At 38.6% G+C, this 18,981-nt stretch overlaps 1 protein-coding gene across 5 annotated transcripts in view; it reads right to left on the reverse strand.

Annotated features, from left to right (window-relative positions):
• The window catches only part of pkz (protein kinase containing Z-DNA binding domains), a 28,902-nt gene extending 11,802 nt beyond the window's left edge, over positions 1-17,100 (reverse strand). The window contains exons 1-5 of one of the 5 annotated variants that reach the window (XM_045701826.1): positions 16,439-17,100; positions 15,082-15,592; positions 14,101-14,142; positions 13,731-13,850; positions 2,507-2,590 (exon numbers count right to left, since the gene is read on the reverse strand). In XM_045701826.1, coding sequence (XP_045557782.1) covers positions 2,507-2,590; positions 13,731-13,850; positions 14,101-14,142; positions 15,082-15,592; positions 16,439-16,487 — 806 coding nt within the window. In that variant the 5' untranslated portion in view covers positions 16,488-17,100. 5 annotated transcript variants of the gene reach the window in all.
• Positions 17,101-18,981: the final 1,881 nt, after the last annotated feature.

Below are 18,981 nucleotides of genomic sequence, written 5' to 3' on the forward strand. Positions count from 1 at the left end.
CTGCATATTCTCCGCCATTTTCTTCAAATCTGAAAACGATGTGAAGCCACGGCCATTTCCTGAAGAATTGCATTACAGGCCCTAAAGTACAGAAATAGTGTCCCCTGCTTTATTTTTTTTTTGCCATTTTTTTTTATTAACAACAAATCAATACAGGAAGTACATGTGGGAACACAAGTATATATAAATAATATACAAAGGACAATTGGGCTAGGGGGTACAATATCACATTACACAAAGACCTTAAGGGACATACATAGAATTATAATTCTAACAGCTTTTTTGTTAGTAGAGTATTTAATTGTCTTACAAAAAGAAATTGAACTGTATTTTAAGGTAAGAAAATGTGGTGTTCTGTTTGTAAATTTACATTTGTGAATACAGGGGCGAAAATCTGACATCAACTTTGGAGGGGACAATTACATTACATTTTCTCAAGAGCAATTCCTGAGGGGGACACCAAAAGTAGTGCTGTAACACATAGCCTACGTTGTAATATGTTAAATGTATATTGAGGAACCATAATTACTACTACTGGATAATTGATAGGTACAGTAGTTAACAGAAGGGTTGTTCAAATGTTTAAATCATCATAATACTACTAATAATAATAGTTATAGCAGTGTTCCTTATCAGTCCAGTATGTCTGCAGGTATTTGTATTTACAACCAGCAATACCAAGAAAGGCCAGTAGGTGGCAATGGTACTGTACACTGTATGGGTGCAGTTTTTGTAAATACAATGAACATGGTGTGATCTCGTCTAAAATAATCTCCATTGAGTAACATCACAAAGTTGTTCTCCGTATTGAATTGACCTTTTAATTTTACTTTTTCTGATACATTTATAAAGTCATTAAATATGTGCCACTGGCCTGAGTCTACTACAATAGCTTTACAAGAACAAAAAGCTAAAAATAAGTACAGTTCTAAAAGCAAAATAACTACTTCAATGAATAACCCAAATAAATCAACCAAAATATCCTTCAGTCTGTGTCTCAACTCTTCAAACAGCAGCTATGGACAAGTATGTCACACAAAGTATGCAATTTTAAATAAAATAACATGAAATAAATAATTAGTAAGTGTACTGTCATGTACTAAAGCCTCCTGAGGACCTCTGCTGCCTCTCCACTGCTGCTACAGGGGTATTTGTTGTGAAAAGAGAGGGATCTGCACTGAAAGAGAATCTATGTTCAGCTCTGGGTACTGATCTAGAGACTCATCCAACTCCCCCGTGAGAAGCGCTCTTTCCAACTTTTGCAGGACGTTTAGACTGTCCTGGTCAAAACGGTCGCCAAACTGAACCTCCACACCATCCAACACTTTAAAAAATTCTGCCCTATAGTGATCCACTGCTTTGCCAGCAAATCGTCTTGAGTGTGTCTCAATGGATTCAATAGAGTCAATCAATGTTGTTGCTTTCTCATACAGTGCAAGGTAGCTTTCGTCATTTCTCTTGCCCCTAAGAGATGACCGCACACACTCGACTGCAGCCTGCATACCAGAGACAGTCTGAGTTTTCTTCTGCAGTGAAATGTTTAGACATTCAAGCTCTCCAAGAACAGCAGAGGCAAGTGTGAGGCCCAACACAGTCTTGCCTTTGCTGAAGTGCTCGAATAAGCCACTGGCAGTTGAAGCTGTCTTGGATGCAGTTTTTGCCATCTCCTCTAGGCTGCTTAGTACCCGCTCATACTGCCCTAGCACAGCTCTAATAGCAGTATTCCGCACAGTCCACCTCGTTGGACATAGGGGTTTCAGGGTGGTCAGATTTGTATCTTTGGACATGACAATTGATTCAAACATGCTCTTAAACTTTCCTGACTGGCCATAGAGGACACCTAACTGATGGACCCAAGAAAGGGAATCCCGGATCAGTGGGGAGGCTGTGCAGCCAGCCTGTGTAATCAGATTACACAGTGTGCTCCACAATGCACATAGAGGGCTAATGGCTGCTGCCTCCTCACAATTGCCTGTGCACCTGTGTATTTTCCTGCCATGTTTAGAGTCACCATCGTAGCTCTGCCCACGTAAGCCAGACATGGGCAAATTGAGCCTCAACAACACATCAGTTGCCACTTTCGCAATGCCCTCGCCTGTTGTCTCCGACACCCTGTATAGCCCAATAAACTCCTTGTGAGGGACATGGTCATGGTCAACATAACGCAGGCAGACACTCACCTGTTCAGCACCAGAGACATCTTGAGTACCATCAACAATTACTGAAAATTGTACAATCGGAAGAGACCTAATCTCAGCTGCAATGCCTTGAATGACTGTATTGGCCATGATGTTCAGAATTTAATTCTGTACTCCTAACTACCGGTACCCAAAACTACACAATTAATCAAAACAGCAATACCATTGCCTTAAACAAATCTTAGTTCAGTCACCAGTTTAAGTTGAGAGTGGGGGTATCTATGGCATTTTCCAATTATGTCCCTATTTTACAAGTTTAAAAAAATTAGAACCTTTCATAATGTTGCCAAACAAAGACTCAAACTTACCTGAGACTCCCTGTCTCTGCCAGTCTGTCCCTGCATATCTGTCCCCAACTCTGCTGTCTGTGTGCCATCTGTTGCCTGCTCTGCCTAATGACATCAATGTGAAACATTTCTATTAGCATTTCACTTCTTTCTTATGAACATTTTATCAACTAGTCTTTGAGATATTAGGCTACTAGGGTTCTTACTTTGCGTTTTGGTGTACTGAAAAATACTCTGATGTCCGTCTTTTTTCTGCCATTTTTCTACCTGGCTGGCTGGCTGGCTACACACACACACAGTGTGTAGGTTATTTACAGTAGGAGATGGGCTTCTATCATCTTATGTTCTATCATTCTATATGGACTTCGATCTAAAAGGTAGCTAGCAAATGTGAAACGGATTAAAATGACAAGAGTTGACAGCTGTATGAGTTCACCATTTACACAACATATGCTGCAACCTTTTGTAATTTTAATTGTTTGTTTCATATTGGCTGGCTTCCAACAATAGCTGAATTTGCAAAGCTAGTGAGCACCAATTCCGTTTCAGTGGTGTTTGCTATAATCTTTGCTACCCGGGTTAAATAAAGTTGAAATAAAATAAATAAATAAATAAATAAAAGTTCCCTTGCGACAATTTAGCTTTTGCAACGAGACCATTAAATATATTTAAGACAATGGTAGAAGAGAGTGTAGTTCTGTTCAGTTTGGATTTCAGTTTATCGCTAACCTTATCACAGGGACTTTGAAGCACTAACTTACATCATCTGCATGCTGATCTCGGAATAAATTGACAATAGCAAAGATTCCATCTTTGACGAGGCCACATAAATGGAATAGGTACTAGCTAGCTTAATAGTTAATATTTGCGCGCTAGCTCTGCATATTCAGGTAGTGTGTGTGCGCGATTGACTGGATTAACCTCACGTCAGTTACGTGTATTGAGTGCCTTTCAGACAGCAGATACGACCTCTATGTTACCTAGCAAGCTAAGGAACTGACAGTGGATCAAACCATTGTGAGGCAAAGGGTGGGGGTGTCGCAATCTTTTGAAACTTAAAAACGCGCTATTAAGTGTCTATAATCAGCACAATTGCTTTCATTGCGTATTATTAATATTATTTAAATTACATAGTTATGTTTTAGTGATATATTGGGGGGGGACAAATCATATTTTTCCCAGGATGGGGGGGTCGTGTCCCCCCGTCCCCCCCGGGATTTCCGCCCCTGTGTGAATATGAAATCTGGCCAAAAGAATAATTAAATTAATTACATAAAATTGTTTCAGCTTATTTCTATCGTAGGTAAAGAATCCAAGCAGGACATCTCTCCACAATAGTGTAAAATCTTCATAAATGTGTTCAATTATAATCTACATGAATACAATGCCAAAAAAGATGCAACACTGTTTTCTGGGTTGTCATTACAAAAGGTACAACTTGACTTTATGTTTTCCTTAAACTTCTTCATATAGTGGTTGGCAGTATAATATTTAGGAATAATTTTAAAGGAAACTTCCTTAATTTGTTAACAAGTAGGTATGTGTGTAGCAACATCCAAACTTTTTCCCAACAGATATTATCAATAAATCCGTTCCAATACGGTATGACAACATCCTGCTGAAACAAGGTTCGTATCGCTCTGTTGTTGAATGGACCAAAAGAGAAACAAATTTTTCCTACTGATGAGTCAACAAAATTGGAAGGTAGGCTCTGAGGGTCAGGTCTTGACACTCTCCTGAATAATAAAGCAACACCTGAGGGAATGGCATCTAAAACAATTGCAACATCTTTAGGTGTTACAGGAACCTTGTAAAGTGATAAGAATTCCTTATAACTGAGTAAAAGACCCTCTGCTTTTACCAGTTGGTCTCACCAATAGGATATTATTTCAGAACCAATATTCTAAAAACAAAAGAAGTATTTTTTCCCAAATGTCCTTATTATTCCATATATAATATCTGTGTGGAGAAAAATTATGCTTATAAATTAAGGACCTTGACAAGAAAACCTGCTGATGAAAAGCAGAAAGTTTCACTGGAACTTTGTCAATATTATAATAGAAAAAAAAAACATGAAGGCCACCAAAAGTAGAGAAGACATGATGAGGAATAAAATTCCACATAGAAGTGTGTCTCCTTAGGCATTGTTTTTTCCAATTGATCATAAAAGTATTATTTAAGGTAGTAAAGTCCATAAAATTCAGCCCACTATACTCATAAGTGTTCATTACAACAGTTTTCCAAATGTAATGGGTACAGTTTATCCACAGAAAATGTAAAAGCTTCTGGTCTATCTCCTTGCTTATTTTACCGTCAAGATATAAAGATAGAGCTCCATGTGTTAGCCTAGACATTCCTAATAACCAAGGCTGAAGGTCTCTTCCTTTTAAAGATAAGTCCCTCTGTAGCCATTGATTTAGCTTCTTCTGTTTTTTTTAATAAGAGGGTTAAAATTTAGTAAGCCTCTAGACTTCTGATCCTTGGTAACGGTTATGCCTAAATATGTAAGCTCTTCATTCACTGGAATAGCATATTATGAGGGTGTCACACAATCTTTGACAGCCATGAGTTCACATTTATTAATGTTAAGATATAGACCAGATGCTTTGGAAAAGGATTGTATCACATTGATCGATATGGGAATTTGGTTAGCGTCTTTCAGAAAAAGTGTAGAATCGTCAGCCAGCTGGCTTATAATAATTTCTTTACCAGCTATGGAAATACCTTGTACAGAACTATTATTTAAAGAATTTGTAAGAAGTTGGGTGATTAATAAAAATCGGTACGGAGAGATAGGACAACCTTGCCTAATTCCTCTCTTTAACTCAAAACTACAGTGGGGGAAAAAAGTATTTGATCCCCTGCAGATTTTGTACGTTTGCCCACTGACAAAGAAATGATCAGTCTATAATTTTAATGGTAGGTTTATTTGAACAGTGAGAGACAGAATAACAACAAAAATATTGAGAAAAACAAATGTCAAAAATGTTATAAATTGATTTGCATTTTAATGAGGGAAATAAGTATTTGACCCCCTCTCAATCAGAAAGATTTCTGGCTCCCAGGTGTCTTTTATACAGGTATCGAGCTGAGATTAGGAGCACACTCTTAAAGGGTGTGCTCCTAACCGCAGCTTGTTACCTGTATAAAAGACACCTGTCCACAGAAGCAATCAATCAATCAGATTCCAAACTCTCCACCATGGCCAAGACCAAAGAGCTCTCCAAGGATGTCAGGGACAAGTTGTAGACCTACACAAGGCTGGAATGGGCTACAAGACCATCGCCAAGCAGCTTGGTGAGAAGGTGACAACATTTGGTGCGATTATTCGCAAATGGAAGAAACACAAAAGAACGGTCAATATCCCTCGGCCTGGGGCTCCATGCAAGATCTCACCTCGTGGAGTTGCAATGAGCATGAGAACGGTGAGGAATCAGCCCAGAACTACACGGGAGGATCTTGTCAATGATCTCAAGGCAGCTGGGACCATAGTCACCAAGAAAACAATTGGTAATACACTACGCCGTGAAGGACTGAAATCCTGCAGCGCCCGCAAGGTCCCCCTGCTCAATAATACATATACATGCCCATCTGAAGTTTGCCAATGAACATCTGAATGCCAACAAGGGTTTTGCCACCAAGTACTAAGTCATGTTTTGCAGAGGGGTCAAATACTTATTTCCCTCATTAAAATGCAAATCAATTTAGAACATTTTTGACATGCGCTTTTCTGGATTTTTGTTGTTGTTATTCTGTCTCTCACTATTCATATAAACCTACCATTAAAATGATAGACTGATCATTTCTTTGTAAGTGGGCAAACGTACAAAATCAGCAGGGGATCAAATACTTTTTTCCCCCACTGTAGGTGAGGGGCCATATTTCAATTTGATAGAGCTGTTACCATTTGTATAGAGAGTCTTAATAGCCTTACATAAAAAATCCCCAAAGCCAAATGTCTCAAGGGAGTGGAAGAGGAACTGATGCTCTACTGTGTCAAATGCTTTATAAAAATCTAAAAATAATATGAAGCTATCCTCGGTTATCAGGTCTGAGTAGTCAAGTGTGTCTAATACTAGTCAACTATTGTTAGAAATATGTCTGTTCCTCATAAAGCCAGACTGTGTTTCATCAGTGATTGCATCCTGGACTTGCTAAATTATTTGTGCAAGTAGTAAGGCTAATATCTTATAGTCATTATTAAGAAGACAAATTGGACGCCAGTTATCGATGAGCAGCACTTCTTTTTTAGGCTTAGGTATCAGTGTTTTTAACCCCTGACTCATTGTAAGAGGAAGAACATTGTAATACTCTCTAAAAAGACTTCAAATAGGAAGGGAGCTACTTGTTCAGAAAATAATTTGTAAAATTCGGAAGTAATTCCATCAACACCTGGTGATTTATTGTTCTTTAGATGTTTGATAGACTCTATAATCTCTTCAACTTTGATGGGTTCATCACACTATTCAGTGAGTCAGAAAACATATCTGTGCATTCCCGACAGTATGTAGAGCTTTACAATTTCCTGTAAAAATTGCTACAGTATTTAGCGATACATTTTTAGTCATCTGTAATAACACCATCAATGTTTAACTTATGGAGATAGTGTTATTTGTAGAGTGAAATTTCTCAAGTCTAAAGAAATAGGATGAATTCTGTTCTCCCTCCTCAATCCATTTTTTCCTAGATCTAAAAAAGGCTCCTTCTGCTTTTAATCTGTATATATTATCCAGATTATTTAATCTGTGTATATTATCCAGTTTATTTAATCTATATACAGTTGAAGTCGGAAGTTTACATACACTTAGGTTGGAGTCATTAAAACTAGTTTTTCAACCACTCCACAAATTTCTTGTTAACAGACTATAGTTTTGGCAAGTCGGTTAGGACATCTACTTTGTGCATGACACAAGTAATTCTTCCAACAATTGTTTACAGACAGATTATTTCACTTATAATTCACTGTATCACAATTCCAGTGGAAAATTACAGAAAATGATGTCATGGCTTTAGAAGCTTCTGATAGGTTAATTGACATAATTTGAGTCAATTGGAGGTGTACCTGTGGATGTATTTCAAGGCCTACCTTCAAACTCAGTGTCTCTTTGCTTGACATCATGGGAAAATCTAAATAAATCAGTCCAGACCTCAGAAAAAAAAATGGTAAACCTCCACAAGTCTGGTTCATCCTTGGGAGCAATTTCTAAATGCTTGAAGGTACCACGTTCATCTGTACAAACAATAGTATGCAAGTATAAACACCACGGGACCATGCAGCCATCATACTGCTCAGGAAGGAGACGTGTTCTGTCTCCTAGAGATGAACGTACTTTGGTGCGAAAAGTGTAAATCAATCCCAGAACAACAGCAAAGGACCTTGTGAAGATGCTGGAGGAAACAGGTACAAAAGTATCTATATCCACAGTAAAACAAGTCCTATATCGACATAACCTGAAAGGCCGCTCAGCAAGGAAGAAGCCACTGCTCCAAAACCGCCATAAAAAAGCCAGACTACGGTTTGCAACTGCACATGGGGACAAAGATTGTACTATTTGGCCATAATGACCATCGTTATATTTGGAGGAAAAATGTGGATGCTTGCAAGCCGAAGAACACCATCCCAACTGTGAAGCACAGGGGTGGTAGCATCATGTTGTGGGCGTGCTTTGCTGCAGGAGGGACTGGTGCAATTCACAAAATAGATGGCATCATGAGGCAGGAAAATTATGTGGATATATTGAAGCAACATCTCAAGACATCAGTCACGAAGTTAATGCTTGGTCACAAACGGGTCTTTCAAATGGACAATGACCCCAAGCATACTTCCAAAGTTGTGGCAAAATGGCTTAAGGACAACAAAGTCAAGGTATTGGGGTGGCCATCACAAAGCCCTGACCTCAATCCTATAGCACATTTGTGGGCAGAACTGAAAAAGTGTGTGCGAGCAAGGAGGCCTTCAAACCTGACTCAGTTACACCAGCTCTGTCAGGAGGAATGGGCCAAAATTCACCCAACTTGATGTGGGAAGCTTGTGGAAGGCTACCCGAAAACATTTGACCCAAGTTAAACAATTTAAAGGCAATGCTACCAAATACTAATTGAGTGTATGTAAACTTCTGACCCACTGGGAATGTGATGAAATAAATAAAAGCTGAAATAAATCATTCTCTCTACTATTATTCTGACATTTCACATTCTTAAAATAAAGTGGTGATCTAACTGACCTCAAACAGGGAATTTTTACTAGGATTAAATGTCAGGAATTGTGGAAAAACTGAGTTTAAATGTATTTGGTGAAGGTGTATGTAAACTTCTGACTTCAACGGGTATATTATCCAGTTCATTTAATCTATATATATTATCCAGTTTATTTTGTAACTCAATCAGTTCCATCTTCTCCTCCCCCGAGAGGCCGGCTGGGGACCTCTGAGAAAGGGAAGTTACCTTAATGATCACCTTTGCCTCCTCGGCTCTTCTGGTCTTAGCCAGATTACTACCGTATTTTCTCAAGTATTTCGACATCTCAAATTTAAAGACCTCCCAGTTCTTGCAATAATATTTTTCTTCACAAGCCCTTTCCCAAAAGTGTGAAAGCAGATCTTTAACCTCAAACTTAACTACATCATTATTTAATAATGAGCTATTTAGCTTCCAGTAGGATGCTCTACCAAGCTTAGTATCAGGGGTAAATATTTTGATATCAATGTAAAATGGCCCTATGGTCTGTGAGGGGAGTAGTACAAATATTTGTGGTAACACACTATCAATACATTTGGATATGAGCCAAAAATAAATTCTGGACTGTCTGGAACCTGTTTTGTTACTCCAAGTGAACGATCTGTTGGCCGGAAACCTCTCTCTCCAAATATCAGTAAGATCAAACTTCTCCATAAAAAGTATTAAACCCAAATTCTGATTGGTTGGCCTACCTGGGGGCCATCTATCAGATTAATTATCTATAGTAATGTTAAAGTCCCCTCCTATCAATAATAACGAATTAAGAAATGTAGATAACCAATGAAGCATATGTTCCTCTATAGATTCAAGCAACTCAATCAATCTCATGTTTGGTGTTGTACCCGTAGAAGTTTACAGTAATGAGCGTAATGTCATTGTAACTGATCACAATACAAATAAAGGGACCAAAGGGGTCACATTCCGAGTGTAGAATATTACCACAAAAGGTATTTTTCATTGTAGTGACACCAGCGGAGTGTTCAGATCCATGGGAAAGCCAAATATCGTTGCCCCACTGACCTCCAGAAGTTGGTATCAGCCGAAATTGAGTGAGACTCTTGAAAAAAGCAAAAATCTGTTCGAAATGGTTTAGCAAATAAAAATAAGGCCTTGCGCTTCACATTGTTTCGTAACCCCCTAGCATTAAGAGAAACTATAGACAAAGACAAAACAACAAATATTATATAAAAGTTTAAACCGTAGGATGAGTCAAAAACGTAGGCGCAGTAAACGTAGGCGATAAGGAATCGAGATCTGCACCATTTAAGTCAACTTAAAGTGAAAATAGCTTATACCATAAAAACTCTGAGCTAGTTGTTATCCCGCTTTTGAAATTCAACTCAACAGAAAATTATGTTCAAGACCAAACCAAGGGTTCTCTGTAGTAAGAGAGAGCAAAAACCCTCTTTAGTGTAATCAGGAACTATTCTGATAAATAAAATACAAAATAATAATTTAAATAAAATGGGTACCAACTGTTTTAAGTGCATATGAAAACTGATCACAAAAAAAAAGATTAAAAACTGTTTTACATATACAAGTTCCTAAGACCTTTTTCACTTGGAAATAAGTATTAAAACCTCTTGAGGATACAATCCCGATAACGGGATTGGTTGGACAACAACCAGTGAGATAGCACGGTGCAATATTCAAAACAAAATAATCTCAAAATTAAAATTCAAGTATTATACGGCATTTTAAAGATACTCTACTCGTTAATCCAATCACATTGCCCGATTTCAAAAAGGCTTTATGGTGAAAGCAAAACATTAGATTATTTTAGCATAGCACCGCAGCAAAAAAATAAAGCAATTTTCCAAGCACGATAGCCATCACAAAACCAGATATACAGCTAAAATTAAGCACTAACCTTTGACAATCTTCATCAGATGACACTCCTAGGACATCATGTTAGACAATACATGCATTTTTTGTTCGATCAAGTTTATATTTATATCCAAAACCCCAATTTTTTGGACGTTCAGAAAATGTTTTCTCCCCATAACTCCCGGTGAATAGGCACATTTAATTTACAGAAGAACTCATAAACGTTGAAAAAATGTATAACAATTATTTAAAGAATTAGAAATAATCTACTCCTTTATGCAACCACTTTGTCAGATTTGAAAATAACGTTACGGAAAAAGCACATTATTCAATATTCTGAGTACAGAACTTAGCCTACAACCACGGCGTCGACAAATCTCTAACAATATGTTCGAAATATTGACTTACCTTTGCTGATCTTCGGCGGAATGCACTCGGATGGGCACCCACTTCCACAAAAAATGTTCATTTGTTCTGCAAAGTCCATCATTTATGTCCAAATACGTCCATTTTGTTGACCCATCCAGAACACTTTACAATGCCATGTGGCGTGGACGCAAATCCATAGACGAAATGTTCAAAGTTCCATTACCGTTTGTAGAAGCACGTCAAACGATGTTTACAATCAAACCTTTAGGGTATTTTTTAACGTAAAATTGCGATAATTTTACAACCGGGCAATAGCTATTCATCCCAGAAGAAAAATATAAAAACGATGAAGTCACGTGCACGCGCATCATAAGACACCTCTCCTCAGACTGGCCAATGATTGACTGAGCCAAAAATGATCTGCCCGGTAACAGCTGACGGTTTAAACCAGTTCCTAAAGATTGTTGACAGCCAATGGAAGAGTTAGGAGGTGCAACGTAAATCCTATGTCACTGTAGTTTTTCAAGGGATTCAAAACAAAAACTACATTTCTAATTTCTCCCACTTCCTGATTAAATTTTTCTCAGGTTTTTTGCCTGCCATATGAGTTCTGTTATACTCACAGACACCATTCAAACAGTTTTAGAAACTTCAGAGTGTTTTCTATTCAAATCTACTAATAATATGCATATTCTATTTTCTGGGCCAGAGTAGTAACCTGTTTAAATTGGGTACGTTTTTCATCCGGCCGTGAAAATACTGCCCCCTAGCCCCTAGAGGTTTTAATAACTAAATAGAACAATAACCGTGTAAAGTCAGAGCAGACCTGTATGCCCTTTAAAACAGCATCTTAGTTACTGTATACATAAAAATACATACAACTTTCAGTGAAGGCGTTCTTCCTAGTGTAACAGTATTGCTTCCGTCCCTCTCTTCGCCCCAACCTGGGCTTGAACCAGGGACCCTTTGCACACATAGACAACAGCCACCGACGAAGCGTCGTTATCCATCGCACCACAAAAGCCGCGGCCCTTGCAGAGCAAGGGGAACAACCACTTCAAGGTCTCAGAGCGAGTGACGTCACCAATTGAAACGCTATTAGTGCGCACCCCCGCTAACTAACTAGCCATTTCACATCGTTTACACTAGCAGCTTTCCAGACAGCATCCCTGTAGAATCTGGCAGTGAATCTTAAATCGTTTTGCTGTTGCTTCTTGCCGAGGCGATACACAACGTCGATGGTATCACCAACTTTGTTCTTCTCTGCAGGCATAACTTCTTGGCAGACGCGGATAGCCTCTCCTCACACATCCTCTCCTCCACATCCTCCTCTGGCACGCCGTAGAGTCTCAGGTTCCATCTTCTTGTGTATTGTTCCAGATCAGTGAGACGTCTATGATAGACATTGTTATTCTTTTCCACACTTTTTTCAACTTTTGCCACTCTCCTTGATTTCACCACATGCAAACTCCACAGTCTTTTTCAAGCCTTCGATAATCATGGTGTTCGCGCCTACCATTTTCTCAATGGCGTCAGACCTGGAGTTGATGAGTAAGGAGAGGGTAGCCACGATGTCAGAGTTCATGTTGGGTTTTGTGAAGGGTGGAGGTTTGCACGGAGTAACCGGTAAAGAGGGGAACACGTCATCTTCAACAGCATTCGAAGGCATGATATTATCCATAGGGCAAGCGTAGTTATGGCAGTTGTCTATAAGCACGTTCCTCTCTTGTTGATTTGCAATAGAAAGGCTAGCTTCTTATATTTCCATTTTTGTCACGACTTCGCATGGACATGCCGACATAAATGATCCAATACTTATTCCAGTCACAGGTGAGCTCTTATATCTTGAACAAATACAAACAGTAATAGTAATGACTGTAAACTTGTTTTTTTCCACAATCTTTCTGAAGTTTGGTGTGGAGCTCGGTAAAAAAAAAGCATCTGTTCAAGCTGCCATCTTAGCCTCTCTCTCCTAGTGTCCCTTGCTTGTATACTTCATATGTTGGCGAATTTAGAACGACATCCGGAAACTTTTTGGATACTCACTACATTCATACTATGACCAATAACCATACTGTAACGACCCTGGGTTTATAAGCGCGGATATCGACTCTGCCGCAATAGCATGCTTTTGGGGCACAGTTGATAGCGCGCTGGACTTCGGGCTAGAAGGTCGAGGGTTCGAGGCCTGCTCCCTGCCTGTTTCATTACAATACTATATACTCAATTCACATCACAAATAGAACGGTTAGTATGAGTATTCGAACACAGCTCATATGAAAACATGGCGTCTCACGGACGTGCTGCCTCCTCTCATTGAGTAACTCATGTTGAAGGCTGACCGGGGTACTGCAGGCTAGCTCAGTGCTGCCCCCTCTCATTGAGTAACTCATGTTGAAGGCTGACCGGGGTACTACAGGCTAGCTCAATGCTGCCCCCTCTCATTGAGTAACTCATGTTGAAGGCTGACTGGGGTATTGCAGCCTAGCTCAGTGCTGCCTCCTCTCATTGAGTAACTCATGTTGAAGGCTGACCGGGGTACTGCAGGCTGCCATTAGCAACTAAATTATCCATAAAACGTCTTCTGTGTGTGATTTTAAAATAATCGGTTCAAGGACATCTGGTGTATTAGAAGCAACTATTGGTAAACATAATTGTCTTTGAATTATGTTTTTTAACGGTTTTCCACATAGATTGCCATTTTTCCATTTGATTTGAAAACGGAGATCCTGTTTTCCTGCTGCAGTACCACAGTCGGCCTTTAACTTTGGGGCTTCAATGAGACGGGGCAGTCATTCTCCTCTGGTCTTACCCCATATTCTTCACAATCTTCACGGCGTATGTTTCTCCATCCAATTTGTGTTGGGCTTTAATGACACACCCAAAGCCTCCTGCACCCAGAACACTCAATAATTTGAAATCTTTGGAAAACCTGGAATCAAAACATAATTCAGATCTTGAGTATTTTAATAGTGAGGGTAGACTATGGTAAATGTTTTAATAGTGAGGGTAGACTATGGTAAATGTTTTAATAGTGAGGGTAGAAAATAGGATATGCGTTTTTCTCTCTTTATTCACAGGTGAATGGGATATTATAGTACTATTGGTCAGGTGGTCCTATTGGTTAGCTAGGAACAGTTTGATTAATAAAGATATAATAATAAAGGTTAATAAATAAATACCTGGAGCTTTCAGTCAGTCTGATGGAAATATCTTGATAATCACTTGATAGAGGGAGAGACAGAGAGAGAACACTTTCAAATTCACCTGCACCATATATATATCAATTAGAAACTCCTTCCCCAAATATATATCAATTAGAAACTCCTTCCCCAAATATATATCAATTAGCAACTCCTTCCCCAAATATCTATATATATCAATTAGAAACTCCTTCCCAAATATATATATATATCAATTAGAAACACCTTCCCCAAATATATATATATATCAATTAGAAACTCCTTCCCCAAATATATATATATATATATATCAATTAGAAACTCCTTCCCCAAATATATATATATATCAATTAGAAACTCCTTCCCCAAATATATATCAATTAGAAACTCCTTCCCCAAATTCAAAATGAAAAGTTTTACATTCACAGAACAATCTAACAAAGAGAAACAGTGTAATTTTGGGGGAAAGGTCTGATGTTATAGAGTTGGCAGCACAGTATGTCACAGCTTGCCACTAGCTAAGGTAGGAAACATCATGTACTATTTCCTACATGACTGATAAGTAATAGAATATATAAGTACCTGCAGTCATTTTCTATTTTGTTTGTGAAATTGGATTCTGAACGTTGAACATTATTACATTTCTGTGTTGGATATCTTTTAGTTTCATTTGTTTTATATATATATATATATATAAGTCTGTCAATGTGGCATACATAGGGAAAAACATATATATATAATTTGTAGACTTATATATATATAAAAGTCTACAAATTATATATGTTTTTCCCTATGTATGCCACATCGACAGACTTATATATATATATAAAACAAATGAAACTAAAAGATATCCAACACAGAAATGTAATGATGTTCAACGTTCAGAATCCAATTTCACAAACAAAATAGAAAATGACTGCAGGTACTATCTATATAGAATATATATGTTTTTCCCTATGTATGCCACATCGACAGACTTACCTCTGGTATTCAATAAGCTCTCCTCCACAGCTTGCTTCATCATTCATTTTCCACACTTTCTCTCCCAACTTTTCTGCCTTGCCGCTACTTTGCAAGTCATAAAGATGCTTATTAACACATTTTCGTGATTGGCCCAATTCTCTGGCAATTTCTTGCGCACTCATTCCTCTTCCATCACTCTTTGACGTCAGCACCCTCCTCAGTTCCTCCACTGTGATGCCAGGGGTCTCGGAAGGACTAGGCACTCGATCTGACTCTGGAACACTCACAGAGACAGACGCCGCCCCTGGTTTCTCCACAGACCAGACTGGTGGTTTGTCTGGTGTTGCATTAAGAAGTCCAGCTCTGTTTAAAGTGTACAGGACACTGTTTACATCCTTGGCCGTCTTCAGTCCAACAGCCTTCGCTATCTGGAGGGCAGTGGATCCTTCTTTCTTCACCTTTAAAAAGGTACATATTCTCTCCTTCAAGTCCAACTGGTCTCCTTGCCGGTTGTCGCAGGACATAGTCACTAGAATGTTGAAGCATGGGAGTAAAGGATAAAGGAAACATGACAGACTTTAGCCAGTTGATGTTCAGTGTACAAGTTACAATTATGAAATCATTGTCATATACTGTTGGAAGTTAGCCTGTTGGAACCAGCCTGATTGCTGCGTGAACTTATAAAGGGATACTTAGAGATGTTGGCAATTAAGCCCTTTATCCACTTCCCCAGAGTCTGGTGAACTCATGGTTACCATTTGTATGTATTTGCATCCAGTATGAAGAACATTAGAGGTAGTTTCACTAGCCAATGCTAACTAGCGTTAGCGCAAAGACTGGAAGTCTATGGTATCTAATAGCAAGCTAGAAGTTACCATAGACATCCAGTCATTGCGCTAACGCTAGTTAGCAACTTCTTCCAAACTGCACACAGACATACAAATGATATCCACGAGTTCATCTAACTCAAAGGAAGTAGTAGGGCTTCATTGCTAAAATCCTGAATGAAATACAATATTGAACGCAGCAATCAGGCTGGTTCCACCAGTCAGTATGTTGGAAACCTCTGAGCATAAAGAACAGAGTTCATGCTTTCCAACCATAAATAATACAAACTGCTGAAAAGCAGCTATTCGTTTAACAAGTTATTACTAACACAAACAGCTATATACAGTTAAATGTATTTATTAATGTAATCAGTGTGAAACATGATGAATACTTGAGCAATATTTCTAAAATGGTCTCATAACTAAGATATAGTTGCTAAACTATAGGATCCCTTTTGGTAACCAGGTAAGGTCGTATTTCATATAAATAAACAGATTTGAACGTTACATTTATAGAAGTACTTGGTCTACGTCGGACTTCGTCTTACCTTCCAGGTGACGAGATAGATGACTTGCGAGTATTTTCTTTTCGGTCATGCCTAGATGGGATCCAGCTTTTGTCAAATTAAAGTCAAAAGCATATTTTTTTTAGCATTTTAGCTAACCCTAACTCCTTTCCTAATCTTTCCCTAATTTTCCTAATTATCATAACCTGTCACTCCTAACCTGCTGCATCAATTCTCCTAAACCTGACTCAGAAAGTCAATTCTGACAGAAACTTCATCCATTCTAGCCATTATCCTACAACCCGGAAATGATTTACGTCTGATTCGTTCAGCCATCCCTATGACGAAAATGAATGGGGAGAGAAAATGGTATAAACGCCGAAAATAAAGTCTGAGGTTAACACAGGTTTCGGAGATATAATACTTATTTTTTATATGAGATAATAGGAGTTAGCTAACATGACCTTTATGAATCATGAAGACTTGATGTGCTTTAAAAATATAGATATATATATACACAATTCTTCAAAATTCACAAAAAGTGACGTTAATCGATGAAGATTATCCCACAGAGCAAAACGTATAAAATCTTCTAAGCCTGTGTTTACCACATACCCAACTTATTTTCGCCATTTATCCAAAAACGCCATTCATTTTCTCCATAGGATCTGTCCAAAGAACATGACGGAGTTAGTGCCTACAAAAAGACGCCATTACTATTTCTCTCTATAATGTCCTGTAGACAATTTCGTTTTCGATTCGCCTGAAAACAGTACTGAACCTGATTTGAAAGTCAGCCTGTGATTAGCCTGAACAGCTGCTAGTGGTCGCTATTGACCATAAAAAAAGGTATATAGCGCCACCTAGCGGCTGTTCAGGCCACCTGTTACTCAGCTATGATGACTCAGTTATTGAAACCGATTCTAGTTTTATTTTAGGCAAATGTCCACTGTTATTACTTAGGGTTTATGTCTATTTTGAGTTAAATTAAATGCCTGACGAACACATGCATTCTTATCAAACAGGGCTACCTGCTTTTCACAATCCCCAAATCCAGAACAGATTCAAGAACACATACAGTATTACATAGAGCTGTTATTACATCAAACTCCCTTCCATCTCATATTAATCTGCTTTATCTATCTATAGTGAGGGAAAAAAGTATTTGATCCCCTGCTGATTTTGTACGTTTGCCCACCGACAAAGAAATGACCAGTCTAATTTTTATGGTAGGTTCATCTGAACAGTGAGAGACAGAATGACAACAAAAAAATCCAGAAAAACGCATGTCAAAAATGTTACAAATTGATTTGCATTTTAATGAGGGAAATAAGTATTCTAGAATATGACAGATGTAGCCTATTGAATAGCATTGTAGAATTTGACAGATGTAGCCTATTGAATAGCATTGTAGAATATGACAGATGTAGCCTATTGAATAGCATTGTAGAATATGACAGATGTAGCCTATTGAATAGCATTGTAGAATTTCACAGATGTAGCCTATTGAATAGCATTGTAGAATTTCACAGATGTAGCCTATTGAATAGCATTGTTGGATTTTTTACATTTTTTATTTCACCTTTATTTAACTAGGTAGGCCAGTTGAGAACAAGTACTCATTTACAACTGCGACCTGGCCAAGATAAAGCACAGCAGTGCGACACAAACAACAACACAGAGTTACACATGGAATAAACAAACATACAGTCAATAACACAATCGAATAAGTCTATATACAGTGTGTGCAAATGAGGTAGGATGAGGGAGGTAAAGCAATAAATAGGCCATAGTGGCGAAATAATTACAATATAGCAATTAAACACTGGAGTGATAGATGTGCAGAAGATGAGTGTGCAAGTAGAGATACTGGGGTGCAAAGGAGCAAAAAAATAAAAATAAATAACAATATGGGGACGAGGTAGTTGGGTGGGCAATTTACAGATGGGCTATGTATAGGTGCAGTGATCTGTGAGCTGCTCTGACAGCTGGTGCTTAAAGTTAGTGAGGGAGATATGAGTCTCCAGCTTCAGTGATTTTTGCAGTTCGTTCCAGTCATTGGCAGCAGAGAACTGGGAGGAAAGGCGGCCAAAGGAGGAATTGACTTTGGGGGTGACCAGTGAGATATACCACCTGCTGGAGCGCGTGCTACGGGTGGGTGCTGCTATGGTGACCAGTGAGCTGAGATAAGGCAGGGCTTTACCTAGCAAAGACTTGCAGATGACCTGGAGCCAGTGGGTTTGGCGACAAATATGAAGCGAGGGCCAGCCAACGAGAGCATACAGGTCGCAGTGGTGGGTAGTATATGGGGCTTTGGTGACAAAACAGATGGAACTGTGATAGACTGCATCCAATTTGCTGAGTAGAGTGTTGGAGGCTATTTTGTAAATGACATCACCGAAGTCAAGGATCGGTAGCATGGTCAGTTTTATGAGGGTATGTTTGGCAGCATGAGTGAAGGATTTGTTGGGAAATAGGAAGCCAATTCTAGATTTAATTTTGGATTGGAGATGTTTAATGGGAGTCTGGAAGGAGAGTTTACAGTCTAACCAGGCACCTAGGTATTTGTAGGTGTCCACATATTC

The sequence above is a fragment of the Salmo salar genome, chromosome ssa19 (assembly GCF_905237065.1).
Source record: "Salmo salar chromosome ssa19, Ssal_v3.1, whole genome shotgun sequence".
Taxonomy (NCBI): domain Eukaryota; kingdom Metazoa; phylum Chordata; class Actinopteri; order Salmoniformes; family Salmonidae; genus Salmo; species Salmo salar.